The 25,187-nt window shown below is 39.3% G+C and overlaps 4 protein-coding genes and 1 long non-coding RNA gene across 6 annotated transcripts in view; 2 read left to right on the top strand and 3 right to left on the bottom strand.

Moving 5' to 3' along the window:
• Positions 1–28: 28 nt before the first annotated feature.
• On the top strand, positions 29–4,226 carry LOC100181531. The gene is made up of 5 exons (XM_002125338.5): positions 29–1,196; positions 1,410–1,558; positions 1,806–1,908; positions 1,967–2,058; positions 2,781–4,226. Exons 1-5 carry the CDS (start codon positions 962–964, stop codon positions 2,913–2,915), a joined length of 714 nt encoding a protein of 237 aa, XP_002125374.1. The 5' UTR covers positions 29–961; the 3' UTR covers positions 2,916–4,226.
• LOC100180044 (RNA-binding protein Nova-1-like) lies at positions 3,609–18,290 on the bottom strand. Of its 2 annotated transcripts, none has more exons than XM_009861918.3 (5): positions 18,109–18,290; positions 13,247–13,429; positions 10,320–10,456; positions 7,811–7,903; positions 3,609–7,585 (listed from the first exon to the last, which is right to left on the bottom strand). In XM_009861918.3, the coding sequence occupies exons 1-5, from the start codon at positions 18,227–18,229 to the stop codon at positions 6,455–6,457; spliced, it is 1,665 nt and encodes a 554-aa protein (XP_009860220.1). In that variant the 5' UTR covers positions 18,230–18,290; the 3' UTR covers positions 3,609–6,454. The 2 variants fall into 2 exon arrangements, with proteins under 2 accessions (XP_009860220.1, XP_002121389.2); XM_002121353.4 differs by lacking the exon at positions 18,109–18,290 and adding an exon at positions 13,660–14,203.
• LOC113474664 lies at positions 13,360–15,454 on the top strand. Its single transcript, XR_003396353.1, has 2 exons — positions 13,360–13,448; positions 14,197–15,454. It is a non-coding gene; the product is annotated as an uncharacterized LOC113474664 (long non-coding RNA).
• Positions 18,291–19,114: 824 nt separating the features above from the next.
• On the bottom strand, positions 19,115–22,500 carry LOC100176873 (seipin). The gene is made up of 7 exons (XM_002126473.5): positions 22,183–22,500; positions 21,896–22,013; positions 21,288–21,506; positions 20,884–21,018; positions 20,328–20,607; positions 19,881–20,118; positions 19,115–19,632 (listed from the first exon to the last, which is right to left on the bottom strand). Exons 1-7 carry the CDS (start codon positions 22,434–22,436, stop codon positions 19,548–19,550), a joined length of 1,329 nt encoding a protein of 442 aa, XP_002126509.1. The 5' UTR covers positions 22,437–22,500; the 3' UTR covers positions 19,115–19,547.
• Positions 22,501–22,784: 284 nt separating this feature from the next.
• LOC100177699 (protein dpy-30 homolog) overlaps positions 22,785–25,187 on the bottom strand; it is a 4,703-nt gene continuing 2,300 nt past the window's right edge. The window contains exons 4-5 of the mRNA XM_009861917.3: positions 23,984–24,123; positions 22,785–23,297 (exon numbers count right to left, since the gene is read on the bottom strand). Of these exons, the coding sequence (XP_009860219.1) occupies positions 23,216–23,297; positions 23,984–24,123 (222 nt within the window). The 3' untranslated portion in view covers positions 22,785–23,215. The remainder of the gene's footprint in view (positions 23,298–23,983; positions 24,124–25,187) is intronic.

Genomic DNA, 25,187 nt, shown 5'->3' with positions numbered 1-25,187 from the left:
TCGCGCTTTTTGTTTAAATCAAGCGGTTTCGCGTTGTATTGCATTTCTATGAATAGGTGTTTTTTTAAATCGACTTTGCTAAACTTACGCTTTATATTGGGCGAATCAAACTGGTTTGAAAAAATGCACTTTATAACAAATTATAATTATATAAAGAATTATAACAAATGCATTTATACCACATGTAAATATGCTTGGAACAAACCGCCATCAATCAATTTTGAACAATGGTGTTACGTCTCCATCTTGTCTTCGTGCGTCGTATTTTTTACTACGTGCTTTCCACGCCAGGGTAAACCGCGTTCCCTCCAGTCGATTCCATTGTCTTACCCACCGTAGGCCGGAATGTTATACCTCCTTATGTGACGAAGCCACCACCCGCGAGGTTTAATTTCTCTTCGGTTTTAGATAACACTATGTGCTCGGTAAATAATCGAATGGAAAGCGACCGATATGGTGGCAGTTCTGTTTATACCTCAACGTCTGTTTATACCTCAACGTCAGAAGATATCAGGTAGCCGAAAGGAATATTGTAATTTGGAGCGAGAATTAAACCCATATAACTTAGCTGGGGATTGCTATTATTAATGGGACATTACAGATTCAAACTGGCAGGCAAACACCTCTATGTATCGCAAATATTTAACAGCATGAGACATCTATAAAGCTGTCAAAGTAAAGTGCAGATTCCTAGTTAACTATTAGATGCGGAAACCAGGGAAAAAATCATTTCAAAGTTGTACAACGAAGAGTGTAGTTTATTCCCCGCTTCGCTGTATTCTAATTTTGTTTAGCTATGCTATAGCATAATAGGAATTATACCAGAGAATATTTAAACCATGTTGAGTGTAGTAAAATGTGTGGTATAATTAGAGACAATTGAAATGCTTTCCGTAACATTTACATGCCGTTACATCAACAGAATTGATTTCGTTTCAATAATTTTGAGATTGTATGCGATATGGACAAGATGGAACTAATTGTTCGTGAAGCCTTTTCGACAGAAAAAGCCAGCAAGGAATCGCCGCTAAAATCGAATGGGACAGCGGCGCCTTCGAATGGTTTCGGTTCCCGGGGATTCCCACCAGAAGACAATACAAACCCCTTGCCCAAACCTCCCCTGCTAGTTACTGAACCAAGTAGTGACACGGCAAATGGTAAAGATAAAACAAAAGTGCAACAAAGCCCCAATGAAGGTATTATAACGTCTTTGATTTGTAATCGTAAACAGATTCGTTGTCAGTAGCGCTCAGTCAACAGTTAAGATTCTTGGCACTGGTTAAATATTTCTTATAACCACAGGGCGTGATAAATCATTTTATTTCGCTGTTTGTTTGCTGAGCAAACACTCATTTATCGATTTCAACGGTGCGTTCCACACTCATGACATTACACTCGTCTCTTGACAGACACGGAAACCTTAAAGGTGGATATGTTCAACACGGGACAAAACATTCCAAGCAGGCCCACTTCCGCAGCTCACAAATGGAAAGTTGTGCAATCCGTGGTATCGGCGAAAAAAGCTTTTCAAAATTTGCCGCCAAAAGAAGAGCAGAAGGTGATGTAAAAGATCCAAATATTGACAGCCAAACTTTTAACCTGTGGCCTAATGGTTGACTTTCTAGTATAGCGCTATCGGTTTATAATATATTGAAATTAAAGATCGATTGCAAAGTCGTTTTTTATTGATTCTTTCAAGTGACCAGAATCTGTATATTGAAGTGAAATTAACTTCGTGCGAATGCAGCGAACACCTATAGTGAACCTCATGGCATGTTTTCCCTTTTAAAATATATTCATTATAGGTACCCAGCAGACATATGTACGGTTCGAAATCTGCAATACCAGTTCTACCCTTACCTCTTGCTATAACCTTTCTCGTGTGTAATTGTATTGTGCCAGGCTTGGGTAAGAATTAAATATTTAGAAATGTTTCAGCATGAACTTACTGTATGCATGTTCACAGGAACCATCATTTCCGGCTTTACATTTTGTTGCGTTGCGACGACCTACGACTGTAAAGACAGAACCAATATTTCCCGTAAACTTCCGTGGCTGGTATGTATAATGTATTGCATACAAATAATAATTTGTATTGTAGCGGTAACAGTAGTACATATACAAATCACACACTCCTTACTTTTAATTACTGTCCCAACGTAACAAAGCCAGCATATGTGCGAGATCAAGAACAATATGAATACCCGATACGATCAATATATTGAATACCCTGGCGAGATTGCCTGAGTTCTTATATGGACTAAATGTCAATCTTGTCGATACGGCGCACACGGCTTAGGTTTAATTGTCTGATCTGTATAAAACTATGGGAAAGAAAAACCTGTAGATTCGGATGTATCCAGCTTGTTCTGTCTAGGAGCTCTTGCAATACAACACAAAAAGCGGGTTTCACAATGGTATAGCTTTTGCTATATAGTGGGGTGGAGTAAGATGGGTCATTTTTTTATATTCTTTTCTTCTTCCATAGGGTGGTAAACAAAGAATATTTACCGAATTAAGTAACCGTAGCCCCAACGTTTTTAAAAGAGTGATGTTAATTGTTTAAAAGACGACCAAGAAAAACGGGCTTCAGGTGCTAGCGCCATCCCATCTTACCCCACACGACTTAATAGTTTATGACAAACCAGTTGCCCCAAATTACAACTTACTGTTTAGCTGTGTGATTTTAAATACCGTTAATAAAATATGTTACTAACAGCATTCCACCTATACGAAACAATCTGCATGTTTAAAATGGTTTACACGGTATTTTGTTGCAGATCACAACCAATGTACTAGTCGGCATTGGGCAGCTGTTTACCGTTACCTTCTTTCTAGTTGGTTGGGCATGGAGTATATCATGGGGAATCACAATGGTTTATTTAGCACTAGATCGCAGGAGATCAGCTACGTGATCTTTACCCCAATCGCCTATCGGTTTGAGAGAGTGTTTTGGGTTACGCTTAGAAAATATCCCTCCTATCTGTATACGCTGGATGTAAAGAGCGTTTTCATGGCAGAAGTTGCGCATTTGGCTCGTCAATCAGAAGACCGTAGAACATCAATACGAAACTGATGGGTATTAGCCGAAAACCCACATAAAGGGAAATCATGGGAGGGCATAATAAGCCAATAACAAAACTTAGGGAATTCTTTTCATTCTACTATTTTACATACCTGTATGGGTAATATTATCCACCGCAGAGCCGTATATGTGTATATGTCCTTAGACACCCCACAAGGTTATTTCGCGAATCTCTCAAGGGTAATTTTTATTCCTGTCAATCATATTATTCCACCCTGTCATGCAAATGGCCCCTTCCATGTGATTTGTAAATGGAATTTGTGGTGCTGTTTCTACACTATACATTTGACTTGTTTATGTTGATTAAATTGTTTGTTTGCATTATATAGCAATAACACTTCGAACTGTTCTTGTAAGCAATGAATTTGATACCTTTTGGTTACCAGCTGTTTTTAGCATGACTTATCTTAGGACAGGGGTTGGAACTGACTGCAAATTACAGATTTGTGCTTTGGTATGTGTGAAAGAAAGTGAAGCATGCTCACAGCTATTTTGATGATTAATCGAAAAAGGATCACAAGGATTATGATGATGATAATGTATATTGTGACGTAAATGAATCGACACTGAATCACGTGGCTGTCATGGCACGAATGATCACAGAAATATAACCACAAAAAACGTCAAAGCGGGCACCGTAGTGTTGTTAAAGATTTGCTGGCAATGCAGCAACACCTGATTCTGAAGAGAAATTAATCGATCAGCTACTAAGTACGTGACAATACCGACTGATAAACCTTTTCTATTATAAGGTTCCATAAGATCGATTCGGTGGTGACCATCATGTTGGACACGTTTGAATTACGCATGCAGGTGTGGTATCAACACCACGATGTTCATATTTGTTAGTATGATGAAAATGGGGCAGCGACGGAAAATGAAGGAATCGTTCGTGAGTTTGAAGAAAAAATATGAAAAACGACCGGAATAGGAATTGGCGCAACATAACTGAAAACGATGCGGAATACACGGCAATGAATGATATATATATATAATGTTAAACACCGAACATGACAATGTTAGTTGGTTATAAAATCAGGACGAAAACACTACCGATGACGACAAATTATATGGAATGGCTTCAAAGTTATGAATCCTAGCACGAAATATACTTTTGTTGGATCGTGCATTTAGTTTATTAGAAAAATATACATCACAAATAAACCAACAGTCCGTAACTGGAAGCAGCGGTGCCTGTGACTGTATCAGGCAGCTATTTCACTTATAAAAAGCCAAAAAATAAATCGACATTTTTAATTTCGAAATGAAGGCTGCTTTTCGACAGCAGGCAACCCTATTGCGGGTGCTTCACTAGTACGGAAAATAAAAGTGTTTAAGTAGTACGTTTGACATGTTAGATAAATATCGGGAACTCAGTGAGAAAAAAAAAGCAATAAAATATTAGCGCATGCAAGTAACGAACGAGCGTTTTGTAAATCCAAAAAATAATAGTTCTGTCAAAAAAAGAAAACTACATAACACTGTGAAGACGTCGTGGTTGCAATAGTTTTAGCTTAGCCTCAAATTAAAACACGACACAGTGAAAAAACACATAAGGATAGGCCGCATTTTGCTTCAAAGCAGAGCAGCACATACCCCCACCAACACTTTTAATTTGTTTATAATATATTTATGTTAAAACTCACCCGTCATGGTTGGTTTGGTCGGCGGCAAAAGTTGGTTCCTTCGACAGCAAGCATTCGTATGTTTGTAGATCCCTGTTATTGTGTTCTGTTTCTAAAAGACATTTGGGGCTAGTCCTTGGCTGGGTTTTAAGGTGAGTTGTGCTTAGTTAACTGATAACATGTAAGTGTGCTTTGAAGAATCATTTGATAAATTTTTGATGATTTAGAATTTAGATTTTGTGTGATATGTAAGGGATAGAAAATCGGCGTTGCTCTGATCTCGTGGTATGGTTTGATTTACGTTTTGATTCGGTGCGTTTGAGGCTATATGGAGATACAGTTCATGTGTGAACGGAGGTGGCAGATGACAGTACAGGACGTTTGTAGAATGATTGATTCGCTTAGGTGAGGGTATGTAGGCTTATTTGCCGCCGTTTTGTAAATTAGCGACATTGTTTATGCGTGTGACGTCTAAATGCCTACTGTCAATTGATTGTGATGTAGGAGGTATGACGAGGAACCAACAGCCATGACGTAGCCAACCATGACGAAAGAGGAGAAACAGAAAACTTGATATAAAATGTCTAAGGAAAGAAAGAACGATAAATGATCAGTTTAGGGTGTTATCGACTGGCGAATCAAACGAACTAAGAATAGAATGACCATGCAATGCCTAATGCGAAAATAACAAAAGAAAACAAACACGCTACGATGCCGTTGAACTTGTTCTAAAAACGAAATGATCAGTATGGTCTTATGGCGGGCAAGATGTCTAAAAATCTCGCCGCGTAGTTTCGAGCAGCGTGTTTTTCAACAGAACCGTCTCCCCCGAGTCCACACCGCGTGATAATTTTTCCATGCCGATCGATTTCTTTGGAGGCGAGTGCTGTTGCAGTTTGGAATTCGGTTTGGCAATAATTAGGCCTAGGCGCTGCAGTATTCGCTGGCGCATTGAGTAATTGCCAAGCTATCTCGCTAGGGACTGCAGAAAACAGCTGAGCGTGACGTCACTGCTTTTCTGCAAACTTCGGTCAAGGTCTAGTCGTGTAAGCGACATCGAATCTGCGACCTCGCGCCTTAACATCGGTCGTTATGAATTATTTATCCCGAACGAAATAGGTGCGTGTAACCCGTTTAACTATTCAATGGTGGTGTTTTGAGTGGTGCGTCTGATTAATCAAAAGGTTGGATTAGATGCGTGAAACGGATTAAAATTAAAGTTTACTTTGAGAGGTTACCGTTTCGAGCGTGAAAGCACGTCTAAAAATGGCATGAATGTTGCTACAACTCGCCGACGAGCATGCGGAAAACTTCACCTTGAAAAATGGACGAAAATGAAACAAGCCCTTGTTGCTGTTTTCCAAGCGATAAAATTACTTATTTTTTGCATCATCTATCTCGACCGAGTTAAATTTGGTCGAAATCCGATACGGAAAAGCGGGATCGATGGTAGTGCACAGTAGTGCGTCACAAACTCGCAGAGATTTCGTAATTGACTTGAATAATGTATGAGCGCGTTTCGTGAACGCCGAAAAAAAGCAAAGTCGTGTACGCTGTTTAAGATGATCGAATTTAGATGCGATTTTGGCGAATGGCCCGGAAGACTTGATTTGGAGAAGAGACTTTTTAAGAAACGTACTTAGCGCTCCTCAGTGCGAAAAATTCAACCTTACTAAAAGTACAAACTACTAAGGTAAAACAATATGCGGCAGCACATTTGTGGAAGACTGGCGTGGTTCCTGACCTACAGTAACTTAGCCTGCTGTGCCCTTGCGTTTTGCGCAGAGGCGACACGTTGCGTAATAAGAAACTGCGCAGTCTGTGGGCATGGGGGCTTCCCCGTAATCGTAACCCTCCTGTTCCTGGTCCCGGCGACGTAATCACCCTTTTTAGAAATTTGAATTTTCGCCCCTGATACATCCTGATACTCAACCAGTGTCCTTCCCGCTTTTCCGAGGACTGCTCCGATCAGGTTTTCGGGAATTGCCAGTTCAATTGTTTCTTTTTGTCCGTCGCTTGACTTTTCGATGCTTAGGATACTCACGGTTGAATGGGGGCTAAATGAAACCGGCAGACCAGGGGTAGAAGGGGTAGAAGCGACGGAAAAACTCGTTGGTGTCGCCGCTGGTGGCGGGTGCTGGGACACTGTGGTGAGACCGCCGAGGCCTGACGTCGCTCCAAGCAACTGTGGGTGACCGGTAGTCAGGTAACCAGCATTAGCCAAGTTTGCAAGGTAATTGCTCTGCATTGAAATGGCTTGGGCAGTGGGAACAGCCGTCGGAATACTGGATTCCGTCGGTAGAGCAGTGGCAGAGAGCAAGGGGGTAGCTGAAGGGATTGGACTTCCTGCTAGGGAGCCTGCAGAGATCATCCCGACCGAGGTAGCGATGCCAGGGTGTACACTTGGATGTACACTAGGCATTACACCCAAGGTACCATAGTTCACGCCTCCTAAGGTGTAGCCATAGTTCGCTAACGTTGTCATGGCGTGATTTATGGTCGTCAGTTCAGGCGCCGGTGTCACTGAGCCGCTGGACAACGCGGACTGGTGCGGGTGATGGGAGAGTGGCATTGCTGTCTGCAGCACCTGTTGGCCTGGGATAACATAATGTCCCAACATAGCGGCCACGGATGGGTGCGAAGCGTCAACTAATGCAGCCGAGCCAGCAGCGTAGGGCGATCCGGTGGGATTCGCGTTAGCGATCGGGCCAGCGATGCCAGAGTAACTTATGTGAGGGCAACTGGCGCTTTGAGGGTCGTCTTTAATTTTATCAATAATAATATTAGATGCTGTCATGAGTTGGTGCTTCTCTCCTTTGATTGTGATGACTCGTTCTTGGACGTTTACCCCGTCTGGCTTTTGCGAGAGTTGAACCTGACACCAAAGAAAGTGTTATAGACTATTAAAATGAATCACTGCTTTAAAATTGTAATGTCATGTCTCCCTGAATACACATAGCGCATGGCCGTATAGAGAAACTAACAAACTTAATACAAAAATCCCAAGCGAAATAACCAACCAACATAAGCTGTTGATTTCCATACGTCGTGATTTATACAATACTTAATTACACGACAAAAGCTCGTTTATATGTCTTACCTTCGATCCACTCTCTTCCATAATGGTCTTTATCGTTGCGCCGGCCTTTCCTATTACCAGTCCCGCAGTTGTGTTGGGTACGATGATTTTCACCTAGAAAAGTTTTAGTAGGTTACAAACTTTTCTCTCTAGCATAGAGCAGACTTTGAGTTTTAACGGCTTAAGTTATGACGGATGGTTTTAAATAATTGTGGTAACCCTCATTGGGTGGTAACTCTTGGTATGGAGTCTGGACCAAATAGGAGGTTTTGAAATGATTATTAACTAAGCGTCACTTGTATATTATACTGACGCCAAAATCACTTATGAAGTAATCTCTACTAAATGATGGAATTCTCTATGGACCATTTTCCCTAAAAAGCGAGGACCAGGCTGTTTTCTGTTTATTGGAACCAACAAGCTTGATGGCGACTTTTGAATTAGCCAATCAGAGTAAAGTGGTAGTTTTCCACTGGGACGGCGGCGGAAAGAAGCAGGAGCAGCAGCTGCCAGAAAAAGCAAGCTCCATACCCTTGGGAACGTCTTACTCTTTACATCCCAGGCTCACAGAAAATGTTACATCGACCGCCTTATTAAGCACGTGACATGTAGTTTCAGTTAAGCTATGTCACCCTGACTCAATTCTAATTATATTTACTGCGTGTTAAACAAAAGGCGAACATCCATCGCGAAACTGGCAAAACAGGATCGATTTAGGGGACACGCATGATCTTTTAAATCAAATCATGTCTTAAAAGAGATATCAAGTATGCTGTTTAGCCAGACACGGCGCATAATACCTTACGTGCTTCCAAAGCTGCCCAATCAAATATGCTGTTATCATCGAAATGGGAGGCTGTTTTCGCAAAACACGTTAGCATGTAATGTAATATATGCCGCTACGGCTGGTTTAAGCAGAACCAACTTAGCCAGCAAGTTTTAGAGGTGCTATTTTAGTATCATCGTAAATAACTCACAACGTTTTGCGTTAATATCTGCGTGATATGTCTATGCTTGAAAAAGCGAACGGTTCTTAATTAATCAAAAAGTTTCGTAGAAACTCTACATCGAGTAAACATGTCTCTCAGTTTTCAAAATTGGTAGACATTTATAAAACTTTCGTTTCATTGCTTACCGTTGGTCGTTAACTGCTGTAGTCAAACATTCGTACCAATTCATCGGCGAGTTACCGCTTAAACTAAGAATCAACTTGGTGCTTGAGCTTTATAGCTTGGGATGCAATAAAACCCCATTTTAACCATAGTAACACGCCAGGGTAAATATGTAATAACTCAGCGGGAATTCGTGACGCAAGCCGAGTCCGTTATTACCCATACATCAAACACTAAACAGCGAAAGCCCCAAACCCTGCAGCGCTTGAATCCGGTAATTAAACTATAAGGATTCTTGCCGTAGTACCATGCACGCAATGAAACATTTAAAGGTCACGAAGTTTTGGGCATATTTGGATTTCACCGAATTTTATAAAGTTTTCACGTACTTCATGATATCACATTCCGCATATATAACACATACTTACATCTACGATCTAGCGCCCATGCCTATTCGACGCTTGATTGTTATTTGGTGTTTTTTCAGACATTCGTGTAAAAGAAACGTTATTTTGCGATATTAGACCGCATGTACGAAATGTTAAGTGAAACCGTGAAAACTGTTCGCAGTGAAGAGCCATCAAAGCTGTCCAAACAGCGAGAGTCTCTCGCAATCCCTATTGAAAGCCCTTATGCGTCCAGACAGCCTTACATAAGAGCTCTTATTCGAGCAGCTTGCTGCTTAACGAATAAAAACACATTTTCAGCGACCATAGGTTCTGCTGAAGGGCCCTCGTCAACGAAGTGCATCAGATTTACCGAAAGTGATTATTAAAAAAGAGAACGAAGCCATTTCTCAGTGAGCGGTAAGAAGTGTTTTAAAGCACAGAAAAGCTAATTGTAGCAATGAACCCGAACCTAATGTAACCGCCATGTGTTCCATGGCCGCAAAAATTGCCCAAACATGACAAAAGTATAAGACACGAAAGATATTGTCGGCGAAGTTCGTTCTGTTCACAAAATCAGCAAGAATTAAAAGCCACCCGCTGCGAAATTTAAATTGGAAAACCAGCGTTCATTGAAGCGTTTAAGGCATAATAGACTCCCCATGGTAACTTGGGAATGTCAGAAGCTCCATAATTTACACCAGAAGCTGGGTTGTTTTAGCCCTCGAAAGGCGAAAGAAGATAAAAGCAACGTAACCACTGAACCATTAAGCGATTGGATGACGTAATTCTCACTGGACCGTTACCGGATTAATCAGGAAGGTTCACCGCGTCACAGAAAAATATCCAAATAATGATGTAAGCTTTTACCAATGGTTTCCTTAACTTTATCATCGTTTAGTACGAAAAACACAACTCTGTTACTTTAAGACTAAACGTCATCGCAATTCTAGACGCGCGTCTACTGTTCACGCGCAGGGTAATGAACCTGCGTAAAAATACAGGCGGTAGTTAGAAAATGCCGGTATAAACCTGTTTCGGTCGGTCTCCGATGATCGCAGCTAAATCTTTGGGCACAGGGAACTCGTACACCTTCTCTATAATGGTATTTTGCACCTTCATCAAGCCTTCGGCGGTTCCTTGGATCAAAACGACTCGGTCTTGGGTTCCTGAAAGCAGAAAACGGAACGTGAATGAAAACATTCGAAACATTGACGCACAAGGTGGCTGATATTATCACCAAAGCCAGCGGTAATCGAATCCGACCTACGGTCGAACTCTTGTGCCTGCTAGGCATTGCAAGTGGAATAATGGTCGCAAAGTGGCCAGGCAGAGTCATTGGATAAGATCAGTTGATATTCAGAATATTTTTGTTAGCACTGAACGTTGATCTTTAAAATGAAATGCTTGTTTTTATAAGGGAGGGCCTTTACTATGTTTTGAAATATTTTTAGTTTTAGCTACTGGTGTATTTTAAATACCAAACGCATTATTTAAAGCTCCCCCCAAAACATCATTCGCTAATTCTATTTTGTGACATTTAAGCGGTCGCAGCAGCAATGCTACCCCACGCGATCCTTTTTACTGCGCATGCGCAGTATGAAGCACCGTATAAATCGATTTCGATAAAAAATTCTCCGCGGCGTCGCAGTGTTTACGAGAAACGGTTTAAGAGATTACGCAACATTAATTAACTAAGCACTGGAACACTATCGTCACGCTTTGGTCGTCTAGTAATGCCAGAATCGACATAAATTTGCCATATCTACGTATTACTGTGCCAGAGGTAACGTATGTGGTCCTGGAATAAGAAATCTTTGTGCCCCACAAACTAGCCGGATATGTGCATAAACACTGTTCTGCATTATCTTGGATCTACACAACTGCCCAAGGCAAGCCAAGAGTTATATTTTTAGTTGCAGTAGACACTGTATGCAAACTATACACCAGCGTTTAATATTCTATTGTAACCTTTCAAAGGCAAAATACAGATAAACTGTATCGACCGTGGCCATCAGGTTGTCAAATGTGATTGAAAGTTTCTAAAGTTCTTAATTTTTGATACACTTCCAAAACGTGCGGGGCCTGGACACAAATCAGCAGCCATTTAATCGTTGTACATTTTGAGGCATATGATTTTGAGTATTTTACGTCATACTCAAACGCCATCAATCAACAGTGCGTGTCTTGCTCTCTGCCATTGACGGTGCGTGACCAATAACATAGCTCGCTAAATATTGACAACAAACAATAACGCCCCCTCCTAAGATCCTTCGGTTTCCAGCATTACTCCATTAGAATTAACGTCGTAATAGACAGACATTTAGGATGGGAATGTTTACGGAAACATTGGCTCCCTTGTTTGTTTATTATTCAAATGATAAACCGCGCTTTTGTTTTTAAATAACTATAGTAGGTTGGGGTAAAATAAGGCATGTTTTTATTTCCTTTCTCTCCTATTTGGTAGTAAACATTGAGTTATATAACCGTAGACTCACGACTGTAAAAGAGCTTTGTTTAACTGTTTACTTTACAATACGATTAGGAAATATGTCATTTAGTTGCTAGTGGTATCCCATCTTACCCAACCGTACTATTTATGCCGCATTTTGGCAGCGGTCTGTGTAGTCTGTCAGGAGAAACTGTATATGCGCTACATGATATGGTGTTAAAATAAAATTACTCGTAATCTGACTTATTGCAGAATTGACATTTTGTCGTACTCCAATATTATTGTTTTCTGTGAGGTTTGCCTCGGGCCCGTAAAGACGCTACCGTGGTTAAATTTACTTTGCTTGCAGGAAACAACCTTTTCTCGAAATAAGATCGCTTGTCCAATACGAAATATTAAACCACGGGAAACAGCAGTACTTCGACCTTTTGCACCAAAACTGCGCATTGGTAATTGTAAGTAGATTGCTGAATATAAACATTAAACACCATGAGCACCGCCCATGCTACCGTTTTCTACCAACACGGTTTCTCGCCTTGAAATGTATTTGTTATTCTCCCTGACGCACCTGAGTAAAGCTCTTGAGGACGCGATTTGCTTGTGACGTAATAATCGATACGTGGGTCGAAGCGTCGGTGTAGGATAAACTAGCGTAAATGCAATTTCTATTGAACACGTATTTCGAATGAACTGAAAAGCTAGCATAATAAACTAAACTGTCACTGTTTATTTATTATATAAAAAAAGATATAGTAGGGTAAGGTAATATGGGATATATTTTTATTGTTTAAAACACGACCAGGAAATATGGGATTAGGTGCCACCAGTATCCCATTTTACCCCATAGTATTATATAACATTAGTGTTTTTTCAGGCCTAGGGTTACAGGCAGAGCGTATTATAACTGATTGCCTTCTGTATTTGATCGTTGTAAGTTTAAGCAGATATATTTGCATGTCAGTTATTTCTGCTATGGGTGTATTTTGTATATTTCTCGTAAAATTCAGACGCGTAAGATTTTATGACCCATTTTAAAATGAATTAAAACACATTGTTTCGAGGCGCATGGATATGCTGTATGGTATATTTAGCTTGTACTGATGGTCTAAGTCGTGTTAGAACCTACTCCTATAGTAACTTGTGTAATAATAAGCGCCAGCCGCAAATTCCCATAGAGCTTGTACACAAACACGATACCATCTTTCGTTGTTTAGCAGCGATCCCTGTACCTAGCCTTTGGCTATGCAAAAGCATAAAGAAAAACAGAGCCCGAATCAATTTAACTCAAATTATGTTTTGCCTTTGCCGAAAGCGTTTTCTGAAAATCAATTCAAGCCCCTGTCGCGGAAAAGCGTGTTTCACTGGCGAACAGGGAAAAATCTCCAAATTCTATTAACAACAATTTCATGAAATTAGTAAAACACCTACCTAAATGGACCAACAACTAAATCCCATGACGTACCTCGCCGTATGACCTCACCTAGCATGTAAAATACACCACACTTACCGGGGTAAAAGTCCTTCGCTTTTGACAGCTTAATAATGGCCCCTGAATCTTTCTGAAGTTGTACAATAATCTGACCGCCTTTCCCGATCACCGCCCCCGCAGCGTACCCCGGTATTAGAACTTTAAGAATGAGCTGGCCCGGCGGAGGTGCTGAAAACGTCACTCCGTTTTCAAGGGGGTAATCTGCAAGTATAACAATAACGTAAGTGTCATTAAACCGAAAATTGTGAAAAAAACTACATAGTGGTAATATATACAAGATTGCAGCTTATATTGTATTAGAATCGATATTATTGGGTTTTCAGATCTTTTTAGAGATACATTCTGTGCTTTGTCAGATTCCATTACAGGCTGCATATTTCCCACTCGTTTCTGTCTCGTTTTTAAATCCCTTTTAATATACAGTTTCTCACCGTGTGCCGTGTAGGCCTGTATGAGACCGTATTCGTTACCGTTAGACACAATGCTGTAGCCAGCATTGTACTGGCATTCATACTCCATTGCATTTAGCATTATCCTACTTTCTCTGTCAGAATGAAAAGAGCGATTAATGATTAAATCATGAACCTCCAATACGTCAGGCTCTTCTGTACTTATATAACTACAAGCTTTAACCCTTACACGTATCACTCAACAATATACGGCCCCTTTTCATATTCATCGATCGAATACATCTATAATTGCTTGCGACCTCAGTTCATAGAAACAGGAAAACCGCAACGCCATTAAATTTTAACCTCAAACGCAGTCAATCAGGCGAGAACACTGCTGCATACAATGAGCTGATACTAACAGGGCCTTCCAACATCACTGCGCGCGTGGATACACATTATAGACTCAGCCCACTCTTTCCGGCAACGATGCAACCTAGATGCGGACCTGCGCTTTCGAATCTGGCCAGATATCTTGCCCTAGCAGTCGCCGTCCTTTATTCAATTTATTGTTCTTAGATTTCTGGGAGAAAAGCAAGAAAAACACTCGACGTATTGCTTCCTGAAATGCACCGCCTATTACGAACGAATAAGCACCGCTTCTGGGCGGACTGGTACCAACAACTTTCATTTTATTTATAGAAGCCATCAAACAGAACGCGTAGCAACTCGATCACTGCACAAGCATTGTTGCTGTACGCTGCGTTTGAACAGCTCAGCACTCCGGAAAACAGTGTTTCAAAATCATTTTTTAACCGCACCCTCTCGCAACAATACTGTTTTTTTCGTATCGCAATCGGGAAGCACTCTTGTCGTAAAACCAGCACCTTTGTCTAGCGTAGTCAGCCTCTGCACCCCTTTACATTCAGTGCGGTACTTTTACGACGGTTCTACAACCGCTTCAGTTAATTATTAGATTTTTTTCAAAGCATCCAATTTTACTGCCGAGCAAACTTTGGCATCGCATGCCCGACTAATGGCTGAACATTAACTGAGAGTATCATTGGCGAAACGTACAGAGCTACCCGCAGTAATGTTCGGACAATTCTTTACGACCATGTGCTGGAATTGAAGTACCGCCGCTGGTTTGTAATTTACAGCCTCACAAATATAATCCATTACAAAGCATTGCAACACGGACGTGCTTTAAGAAATAATGTGAAACACGCAGTTAAAATTTGATGAAAAAAATCGGTCCGAATCGCTGTCATTTCGCATTTGTTACCAAATGTATACAAATTAATGATACGACGGCAGAAACCACAGACAACTAAGCGCATGTGTTTGGTAAACAATCTCACTTCGATTTCTTAATGACGAACCCACTAAGCCGCGCTAAGGCGAATCAGTGTTTCCGGGTGCGAAATAGAAACCGTCTGGAAACACTGCAGAGACCAAAGCAGTTCGAAACTAATCTCTCGTGATGTCGTCCCATGATTTCCCAAAGGCGCATTAGCGATGGACCAAAATTGCGAGCGTATGATTGGGGTCGACGTCACTAAGTTTCCATTTATTCTGATGACCTTTTAACTATATCAGGAAATTGCTTCGTTTCGATCGCATACATTCTTCAAATCAATAAATCTAAATGCTTTGGTATAAGAATGTGGTACCTTTTGTAATTAATTCGATAGTTTTGTATTAAAAAAATATCAACTACTTTTAATTATCGGAATTTTGCTCATTGTCACAATCGAAACGCATCGATCCCAATGTAGTATTGCACATTTTGCCGTTTTTTTCTTATCTAATCAGTATTAAAGTTCGGTCAAGTGCATCCGTCTAGCGTTGTTTGTGCTATGTAACTTGTTGACAAACATGCAGATCGAGCTGGGCTTTCATATGGCCCAGCCAGAGCATATAATCGATACAAAACTACCTACACATCACTTCGAATGAAGAGCACACTCTACACAGAAGTCAAAACGTTGCTTGTTTTTAATTCTTCGTGAAATACATTACACGGTTAGTTACATTAACCGTGTAAGACAACCGCAGTGAACCAAAAAATCGCAATTTACTAAACTGGCACGACAGAGTTTTCCTAATTTATAAACCAAAAGAGCGCTATATAGAGCAGTATGGGCTTTTGAGTTTTAATACCGCGAACACCTTGAATTCCTGGAACGCGCGACCTCGGTGTAAGTTGGGCAAATTAGCGCGTCATGTTGTCTTAAAGCACGTCGTCTGTGCGCACATTAAATATTTAAGCTTGCAAATTTATTACCAAATCCAAAGAATCAATAAAAGAGTCCCTTGTACTCATTGGCCCAAAGAGTGTTGGGTCTTTTGTCTCTGCCGGCCTAATTAACCGTGTAAACTGGAACATTTTGTTTATTGCCCTTCAGTATTCAGATTTTCGCTGTCTCTGTTCCTAATCTTTACCAACGAAAACGCAGCGCCAAAAACCCTGTGTTTTAAAATGCAATATCTGCTGTTAAACTGTAAATTGCTGCCTGCCTCTGATCTGTACAGTGGAAAATACGCCGTGGATTGATGTAAAGCTCTGTTTCCGCCTCTTGGAGAGATCTGCATAAATCGTGGAGACCAGAAGCACGACTAGGACAGCCTAATCCATCATACCCACACACTCTCAGATCCAAACACACAAATTACAAAATATTATAAACAAATGTGAATTGGCTGTTTTATTCAGTCTTAGTTTCTACCACCAACAAAACAACGCGTCCGATTCTTTTTTAAAAAATTTGTTTACAGGAGTTTTGATTTGCATATTTTCTATTGTTAAAAATCTTACAATTACAGTTTATGTAAAACGCACAGAACGTAAATTTAACCAAATTTGAGTACTTTGCGATTCTTTTCCATATATAGCTAAAATTTGAATGAGAGTTACCATTGTGGGACCTTTTTATTAATGTTCGTATAATAATAGTAATCAGGCCGAGCAGCGAAGTGTAGCCTATACCCAATCAATACATTTTATGAATACTGGTATGTTTTGAGGTAAAACTCGACGCTTCTACACAGACAGGCTGGTTAGATCAATCAGCGGCATTACGTAGCTTGAAACAACGGCACTGGCCGCGTATGTACACGCGTGCTTAATCATGTTTGCGCTCTAAAAGGTACGAAATCTTAAGGATATCTCTGTTTCAAGCACGTGAAAGCAAAAAGCGCAAACAGTCTGCTTGTTGGCAGTTATAACATTGGAAGTACATGTTATAGCACCCGGTGTGCTGGGCACTCGCGTTTCAATATAAGTATTACCAGCTTTTCGGCACTTACAACTCAAGTGTAGGAGCTATGTACACAATAAGGGGAATGGGTGGCGTATAAGAAGAATATATTTTCGGCAAAAGATAGTAATTGATAACGAGGCATTTGGGCACGAAGCAGATGGTAACGTAAACAAGCAACTTACTTCGGCATAAAATTGTGTAAGCGAAGCCCTAACTCGTGACGGATATGCTAATTACTGCTCGGTGCAGGAAACAGGCAGTCTGACGCAAGTCACTCCTTCTTAGACAATGAGTAAGAGTTAGGCTCGGGTTTCTGTCCTATCGTGCGTCGGGAAAGTAACATTTAAAAAACGATTCATCAAAATTCTGATTTAAAACACCACAGTTTAGCGTCGCGCGACTCTGTTTATGACGTCATCATTTCTGGCGCGGAAGTCGATTCGTGTTGAGTGTACGGTGTTCGACAATGGGCAATGGCAAAGCCGGTGACCTCGAAGGAGAACCGGAGCTGCATTTCTAAGCGCAGCTGGTAGTTAATGTTAGCTGATACCCTCACAGCCAATCTGTTCAATAGGACTTCGGTTGACAATAGGATTCGCTGCATGAATGGCGAGCATGGTAGAGCGGTCATGAAAGCCGGTAGCAGCGGGGGTGCGTAATGGGAATTCTTGCTAAGGACGTCCCGAAGAATAACATGAACGCATGAGCAATTCTATTCACTGGTGGTCACGTCACAAACTCGATCGTCGAAGCGACGTCGTAAAAAACAGCTCATGACGTCTGATCCTGACAAGCACCAAGCGCATATCGATTTTCCAACCGAAAATTCAGAGCAGTACTGCATGCACAATACAACGGACCGCCCACACGCCTGAGATCAATACGCGCTGTACTAACTCTGGCCAATTTTCAGTTCGGTTACCTAACAGAAATCTTAACCCAAGTTACCCGGTTTAAACTCGTATAATCCGCTTTCGAATTCTTTAACAGTGAAATACCTACACTAGCCGCAGTTATTTGTTACTGCAACAAATTGTTTCTGTCTGACATGATTTATGCTTGCATATACAGCTCACTTCCGTATTCTAGTCTCCTGTCCGTCTAAAAATAAATCAGCCAAGCCACCTAAAATCTGAACCGCTGCATAAACTGTGGTCGTGCTACCAATATATAGTTGTTTAGTTGGTGAACCGCACAGCAAAACTTTTCCTGTTGTTTAAAAACCCACCTTCCATTTCGGAGCGTTCTCTCTTGAAATCGACCAGTTCAATCGGTTCTTCCAGCGGTCTTTTTCGCGACTCGATAAGATATGTCCCGTTCGGCATAGGTACTACGGCCGTCATCATCATCGGCGCATTCTGTCACAATGCGATCACTTCTGGCGAACTAGCTTGCTGGCTCTCGAACACTGACAGTGCAGCGAATTTTTTTCTCCGGCGTTCTTTCCCTCGACTCTTCATGAACGCGCAGACAACAGTGTACGCGCGCCGCTCTATGGCAGTTCGGAAAACCTATTTACCCGTATGGCTGAATTGCCTACGCCCGCCCAATAAGCTTTACCGAATAGCTTAAGATCGTGACATAAATAAACTGCGGCATGCGTATGCACGTGATCAACTTATTTCGAGGCTTCCTGGACTCATGTTGTGGTAGTAAATATAACGTGCATAAGTGTGTGGTGGTAGAACTACTTAATGTTTAAGTATATGGCGTTGCTTTTTTTCGGTGCCGACAATTACAATATACTGCATTAAATAAATTACTATATACCACATTAATACCATTTGCAATAATAAAAAAGCCGTATAACATTTATTTACCACTAATGATTGGTATAGATATATGCATGTAAATAATATGCATATAGCTATACCCGCCAACGTATTATTAACAGCCGTGACGTCATCGCCAGCGTGAGATTAGTATTTCATCTCTAGCGACACACTGTGGCGACTCTTGTGTCTTAAAAGTTACAAAATGCGACATCAATTACTCATAGGCGTCACGTTGTTTTAAATTTGTAGCAAAATCTGAGGTGACAAGCGGTACACTAAATGTCAGTGTATGACAGAATATAAACTGCCAGGATCAACAAAAACTCTTGGCAAAATGTCAAAAAACGACAAAAACTGTCTTTTTTTGCAAATAAAACCCTAAAAAAACGTGCAAACAAAATCGTTAACCTGCACCTGGATTTCCTTCATCTTGCTAGTTGACCAAAATCGTAATATTTCCGAATAAAAGTGCAATTTTATTAACATTAACAGTCTGTATACAAGAACATCCACAAACCGATGCCATTTTTGCAACAACACTTAACCAGCAAGTAATTTGACAAAGAAATATTTTTGAAAATGTTACATTTACAAAACACTTATGGTACATATGCAGCAGGAAATACTACACGCAAGCTATATTATTAAAACAAAGAAACATAAGAACAAATAGAATAAAACCAAGTACTAAAGAAACATGGTAAATAAATAACACACTAACAAAGTGCAAGGTTTTAGGCCTGAAGAAAGAAATAAAACAGAATAACAGGAAACGGCAAACATGCTACTTTTTCAAATCCAGCCTATTTTTCATATAAACTTAGTCTGACACTGTAAAAAGTTGAGCCTTACAATTTCATGTTGTATATGGTGTTTGAATTGTAATGTTGCTTTACAACACTTGCCTTCTTCTTACAGTTGTATCTACCTGTGGATCTACAAAACTACCGTCTTCATTTGCATTGGACTCAGTAATCCTGTAATTGGAAAGTTGTGTATTGAGAATGTTAGTATATGCATTTGTTCACTTATCCTACATTGAAAAGACACACATGGTGTATAAATTATGCTCATTTTTAAGTTCTAAATAGTGGTATGTGCTGCACATGGTGTATTTAAACTATTCATATAACAGTGTCTTATACACCAAAAACTATCCAGTATCTATACTCCATGCATATTGTCATGCAGCGTAAACTTGATTTGTCTTAATTTAAAAACTCACGTTGTGTCAATCGCATCAATCTCTGGCTCGCTTGCTTCTAAAGTTGGGTTCGATGGAATCAAAAAACTTGACTCGCTTCCTTGTGTGGAGAGACGGGAGTGTCCGATCATCTCAATGGAAGAAGAGGAGGAAGAAGATCGGCGAGATGATGTTCGGATGCTGTCACTTATGACGAAGCTACTGCTGATGACATCAGTGGTGACTTCATCAGTATTGGCAGGCGCAGATGGCAGATTATCTTTAAAAAATATGCGAAGGAAAATGAAAAAGTTGTTAGAACAACAACATTCTACTATCAGTTTTATATCAGGTTTATGTTATAAATTTACAACATCAAAGTAAAATTTCAAAATACCCAATTTTACACCCCATAGCTTGCAAATACCCAATTTTATACCCCCATAGCTTGCATTACCATCCTGTACACCATAGTAGCCAGCTCTGTACCTGTTACAGCAGTTCTTTCTCGTCTCTCATTTCTCCTTCCAACAGAAGTTGGAGCAACTGCTTTAAAGAAGACTTTCCACACGAAGAAGTAGAGAGCAGCAACAACAATGCAAAGAACAATAGGGAAAACAATTGCTGTCCCGAAAACAAAGGATACAACGGGCCAATGATACAGCAAGCTTTGAATGCCACTAAATCGTAAAGTCACATCAAGTTTTGCATGGTTTACTGTGATTGATGGGTGATCAATGTAAATTCGAGCAATCCAGTTTAAACCTGCCTGTGTAGGAAAGAAAGTGTTACATTTATCAATTAACACAAATAAATTCAGAGCTTACCACAATAACTTATTGCCTTAAAAATTATAAAAAAAATTTAAGAAAAAAACACAACAGGATTTCCTGAGTGCCACAACTCAACAAATATAAAAACCTTTTCACAAACAGAACTAAAAATCATGTTATGCACCCCGGCTTTATGCATAACATACTAACAGTAACAGTCCAATATTAATATTCAAGATAATTATTCATAGCAGTGTTTGTCAAATACTTACCGGATTTAATATGAGCTGGTCAAATAGAACGATGTCAAAAGTTTGAGTTTCTTGGTAAAAATCAAAGAGGTAGAATGGCCAGAAAAGGGCAACATTTATTAACTTGATGATAAGTGACTTGTATTTAATTGCAACCTGCAAATGGAAATTAGGTTTGAAGTTTCGTAAACACTTTTCATATTAAGGTATGGAAATATAGTTAAGCCAAACTTGACTCGAGGAAACAACAGAATGCGTATCATATTCTATTGATATTAGAAGGTACTGAAGCATTTATAATGTTCTTAACAGTAAGACCTAATACAAGCACCATCTATAATCCAAATGTAAAAAAGCATGTGATGATAGACTGAGACAGGCATCAAAATGACTGACAGCAATAAATATACAGTACAAGCGCATACCGAATTAGTTGCACGAAATTTGGAAACTACTGGCTTCTCTTCTAACTCTTTGTTTCTGTATTTCTTTGACTGTTTTTCCTTAAACTGGATATTTATATTTGTAGTGTTATGACCTTCCACTTCCATAATGAACATAAAGCTTTCAATATCAAGGTTCCCAGGAGTTTCAGGAATTTCAATTTTCGCCACAACACTGTATGATTGACCAACTTGTAGCAGCTAAAATGAATAAGAAAACAAGTTTAAATGTTTTTTTTTGTGCCAGTATACTGTTGGGAATGAATGAATGGCACTTAATACCCATGCATGGTAAGGTAACGGCAGTCATTCTAACATTAGTGCTATACCATTAAACCTTGCGTGTGCTTTGAGACTTTGAGTTACTATGAATGTAACTTTGCGAGTATATATAATACAATCACTAGTTTTCACAAGCATTGAACCGGGTATATTTTGTTTACGAAGCGAGCATTGCAACCTCCAATCCACAAAACAGCCCAGAATATATTTTACCAGATAAAGATGAAAATGCCCTTTACAGTTTTTTTGCCATTGTTCTATATATTACTGTAACTAAATATATATTACAAGTTTCAAGTATATTTAACCTTATAGTTGTCAGCATAACCAAGAGGAAGGGTTGACACCGGAAAGCATTCTTTTGAGTAAATATTGCGGCTATGACCTCCAAATTTTTCAAATCTTTTGTGTCTTTGCATACATGCCCTTTGGAAACATGAATGAGTTTGTGTTAATTGTGTAAAACTTATGCAATTACTAGATTAGCAATTAATTTTTATCACAGCGTACAGCCTGTAATATATTTTCGGCCAGTTTCTTATGAAACAGTCTATGGTTTAAAAAATTAATGGCGACACAATCTGTGAAATGTTACCTGTTATATTCAAACTTCAATGGAAATGAATAGTAAATTGTCGGCATGTTGTAGAAGTAGATTGTACCGAAAAGAATCGCAGAAATGCATAGTGACACGAAGAGAATGGTAAATGCGACAAGAAGTCCTACGGCAACTTTTTTCGCCACTTCGTAATGCGGTTCGATACGAAGCCATAGCGTACGCAGGAGTGGGTCTACATGTGCAAAGTATATCTCGTACAAAATGCCGCAAACTGCGCTTACTATGCCCATACTTTACGCTGCGCTTCGAAAGTTCTTACTATATCAAAACAAAATAGTAGGGTAGTATCAAAATAAAGATGACCCTTAACCCCTGTCGCCAGCAGCAGTCGCGAGTTAAAATGTTTTGAGTAGTAGGGCGCACAAAAACGAGCGTTTTATCAAATTTGGGCATCTTTTTTTCTTTATAGCAGTAATTTTGTTCATTTTTTTGCTATCGTCGTCCTTACCTACATTAATACCACCCTAAAAACTACCATTTATACTACCCTAAAAACGGGGTATTATTTCTTCAGTTTAGTTTAGTAGTAGTTTGCAATCTTTTGTTTGAATCATATCATTGGACATACATTACAATCATAACATTTCCAAAATATATGTATTCCAATGGTTACTACGTAGTAGATCTGTGTAACGTGCAAACAGCCAAGAACACATTGTGTGATTTGAACAGTTACTTTTGTACTTCGATCACAATTTGCTTGTAGTACAAATTATAAAATATTTCAGAGAGACCAATTGACTAAGTTTTGCATGGGACAGTCTGGCTAACAAAGGTTATAAAATAGTGTTTAAAGCAGCACTTGAAGAACTGTCCGAATTAGAAAAACTTATCCAAGTAAAACAGTATGAACTAATTAATCAAAAGGGAAACAGCAAACAATGTAATTAATGTACAGGTTCGAAAGGTGGTTGACAGGGGCCATTCTCTAATAGTAACTGAAAAGACAATAAAAGTAACATGAAGTTAAAGAGTGAGTATAAGTTGAGCAAGCTCCACTCTACTGCATTCATTCCTTGGGTGTTCCGCTTTTGAATTCTTCCTTGTTCTTTAAGAGATAAGCTGCAAGATATTCAATCGGGTTTGGGGGTCTGCAAAACATTTAATAATGTTAAGATGAAGTCTGGTGTCGTCACACAATGGTTAGAGCAGGGGTCTTATAATCGGTAACTTTTGCTGGCAGGTGGACCTCAAAAAATCAACACAAAATGTAATTATGACAAAAGTATGCAACCCAAAAGAAAGGGAAATTGCTGCTGTATCTTTTATATCATTCAATTAATCATGTTATACATGGTTAAGGTTTCTGCTGGATATCTTGCATTTTGCCCAAGTAAAAAGTTACATTTAAACACAAAGGCCAATATTTATAATATAGATGATTTAAGACAGTAGCACAAACACAACATTTCTTAAGCTTTTATCAAAACTGTTAATTCTGTTTATATTTTATATTTTGTGGGCGTATCTATGTGTCAGTGGCCAAGACACTTAATGGCAATTGCTCCAACCAGTGGTCACTAATGGGTTGTCCAAATTATCAGTCATACATAAAAAAAACAAAATAAAAAAGCAATTACTCACAAAGTAACGTAGCTGGCACGAGGTGTATGAAACAAAACACCCATGTTATAACAACTGTCAATTACCGGCCATGCAAGGATAAAGAAAGTTTCATTTTTTTTACATTCATTTATACTTTTTATATGTTTACATTTCCTATGAACCGAAATAGTTAACATAAATGGTAACATTACAACTATGTAGAATGGCCTACCTCTCCTTGGCTAATGTTGACAGTCCAGATAATAGAATTGGAACCACAGTCTGATCCAAGTAAGCTCTTGTCGGCAAAGACTGCAACTCCACTGTTTTCGGAGCCTTTTGAGCAACTTCTTTTTCAGCATTTACCACTTCCTGGGGTACAAATCACGTCATTAATAAGAAATATGTAACAAACTGAATTCAGCTTCAGTTTTTATGTAGTCTTCTCTATGCATAAGGACAATAAGATCATATGGTAATGTCTGTCGGGGAAGGGGGTTTGGTCCAGGACTGGCCCACTATCCAAAAGCTCTAACTGTAACTTATAAGGTTGCTGTTAAAAACATTGCAAACCTAGAGCACTCGTGTATTGGCCAATCAATAAAAGACCTTTAGTGTTGCTGATGTAGCGCTACTTTAAATAGCGGTAAACAGCACAAGCTACTTTTAAAGGACATACATGAACACTTAACAGTTCTGAGCAAATGACTTAATTGAAATTTACAAGCAAATATATTTAACGCTCGAACTGCAGGAAACTACTATAACCAGATCAAAATTGTATTTTTGTTTACAAATACTTATTCTAACAGAAGCACAGTTTGACAGGAAACATGCAGGATTGTAAAAATACCCCTTTTTCAGTGATAATGTCACCGTCCGGATCGTCGAAAAACGTCCGGATTTTTTTAGTAGAAATAAATCCTATTTATATTAAAATAAACTTTCTTACGTTCGGCCGACAATATACTCTTTGGTTTCTTTGTTCCGTAATTATTGACGACATAAACGTGCGCTCTATTTTAACCGCATCGGTTACATTGCGAGAACACGGCGAATATCTAAAATGACGAAACGGTTCGTGCAAACATTAAAAAAAATGCATTTTCCTAACACCTACTGTACTAATTTTGTCACAAATTATGTCAGATGGAACCTTTATGTGGTGAATATAAAATGATATTACATTTATTAAAACGACGTATCTAAATCGGTAGAAACAAATGAAAAGTTTTACGCACGTTCATCGTGGATTAAAAATGTAACGATGATTACGTCATAATACCTTTGATAAACTATTAAAATTTTAGAAAACAATTGTGGTTTATGTGCTTCTTTATTTCGTATAATTGTTTTAATCCCGATATAATTTAAGCAGCAACCAGAATAGTTTAACTTTAATAAATGCAGTAAATTGCGTTTATGTGAATATAATG

The sequence above is a fragment of the Ciona intestinalis genome, chromosome 11 (genome assembly GCF_000224145.3).
Source record: "Ciona intestinalis chromosome 11, KH, whole genome shotgun sequence".
NCBI lineage: Eukaryota > Metazoa > Chordata > Ascidiacea > Phlebobranchia > Cionidae > Ciona > Ciona intestinalis.
Note: the sequence above shows the minus strand (reverse complement) of the source record. Positions and strands in the feature narration are given on the sequence as shown.

Excerpts from the sequence above, each read along its gene's own strand:
- LOC100180044 (XM_009861918.3), bottom strand. The coding sequence starts at position 18,229 with ATGATGATGACGGCCGTAGTACCTATGCCGAACGGGACATATCTTATC. Across the intron at positions 10,457-13,246 it reads AGCGAAGGACTTTTACCCCG|GAACCCAAGACCGAGTCGTT; the intron begins GTAAGTGTGGTG and ends TTCTGCTTTCAG. Across the intron at positions 7,586-7,810 it reads TGGAAGAGAGTGGATCGAAG|GTTCAACTCTCGCAAAAGCC; the intron begins GTAAGACATATA and ends CTTTGGTGTCAG.
- LOC100176873 (XM_002126473.5), bottom strand. The coding sequence starts at position 22,436 with ATGGGCATAGTAAGCGCAGTTTGCGGCATTTTGTACGAGATATACTTT. Across the intron at positions 20,119-20,327 it reads AGAAAGAACTGCTGTAACAG|ATAATCTGCCATCTGCGCCT; the intron begins GTACAGAGCTGG and ends TATTTTTTAAAG. Across the intron at positions 19,633-19,880 it reads ATTGATGCGATTGACACAAC|GATTACTGAGTCCAATGCAA; the intron begins GTGAGTTTTTAA and ends TTCCAATTACAG.
- LOC100181531 (XM_002125338.5), top strand. The coding sequence starts at position 962 with ATGGACAAGATGGAACTAATTGTTCGTGAAGCCTTTTCGACAGAAAAA. Across the intron at positions 1,559-1,805 it reads CGCCAAAAGAAGAGCAGAAG|GTACCCAGCAGACATATGTA; the intron begins GTGATGTAAAAG and ends TATTCATTATAG. Across the intron at positions 2,059-2,780 it reads CCCGTAAACTTCCGTGGCTG|ATCACAACCAATGTACTAGT; the intron begins GTATGTATAATG and ends ATTTTGTTGCAG.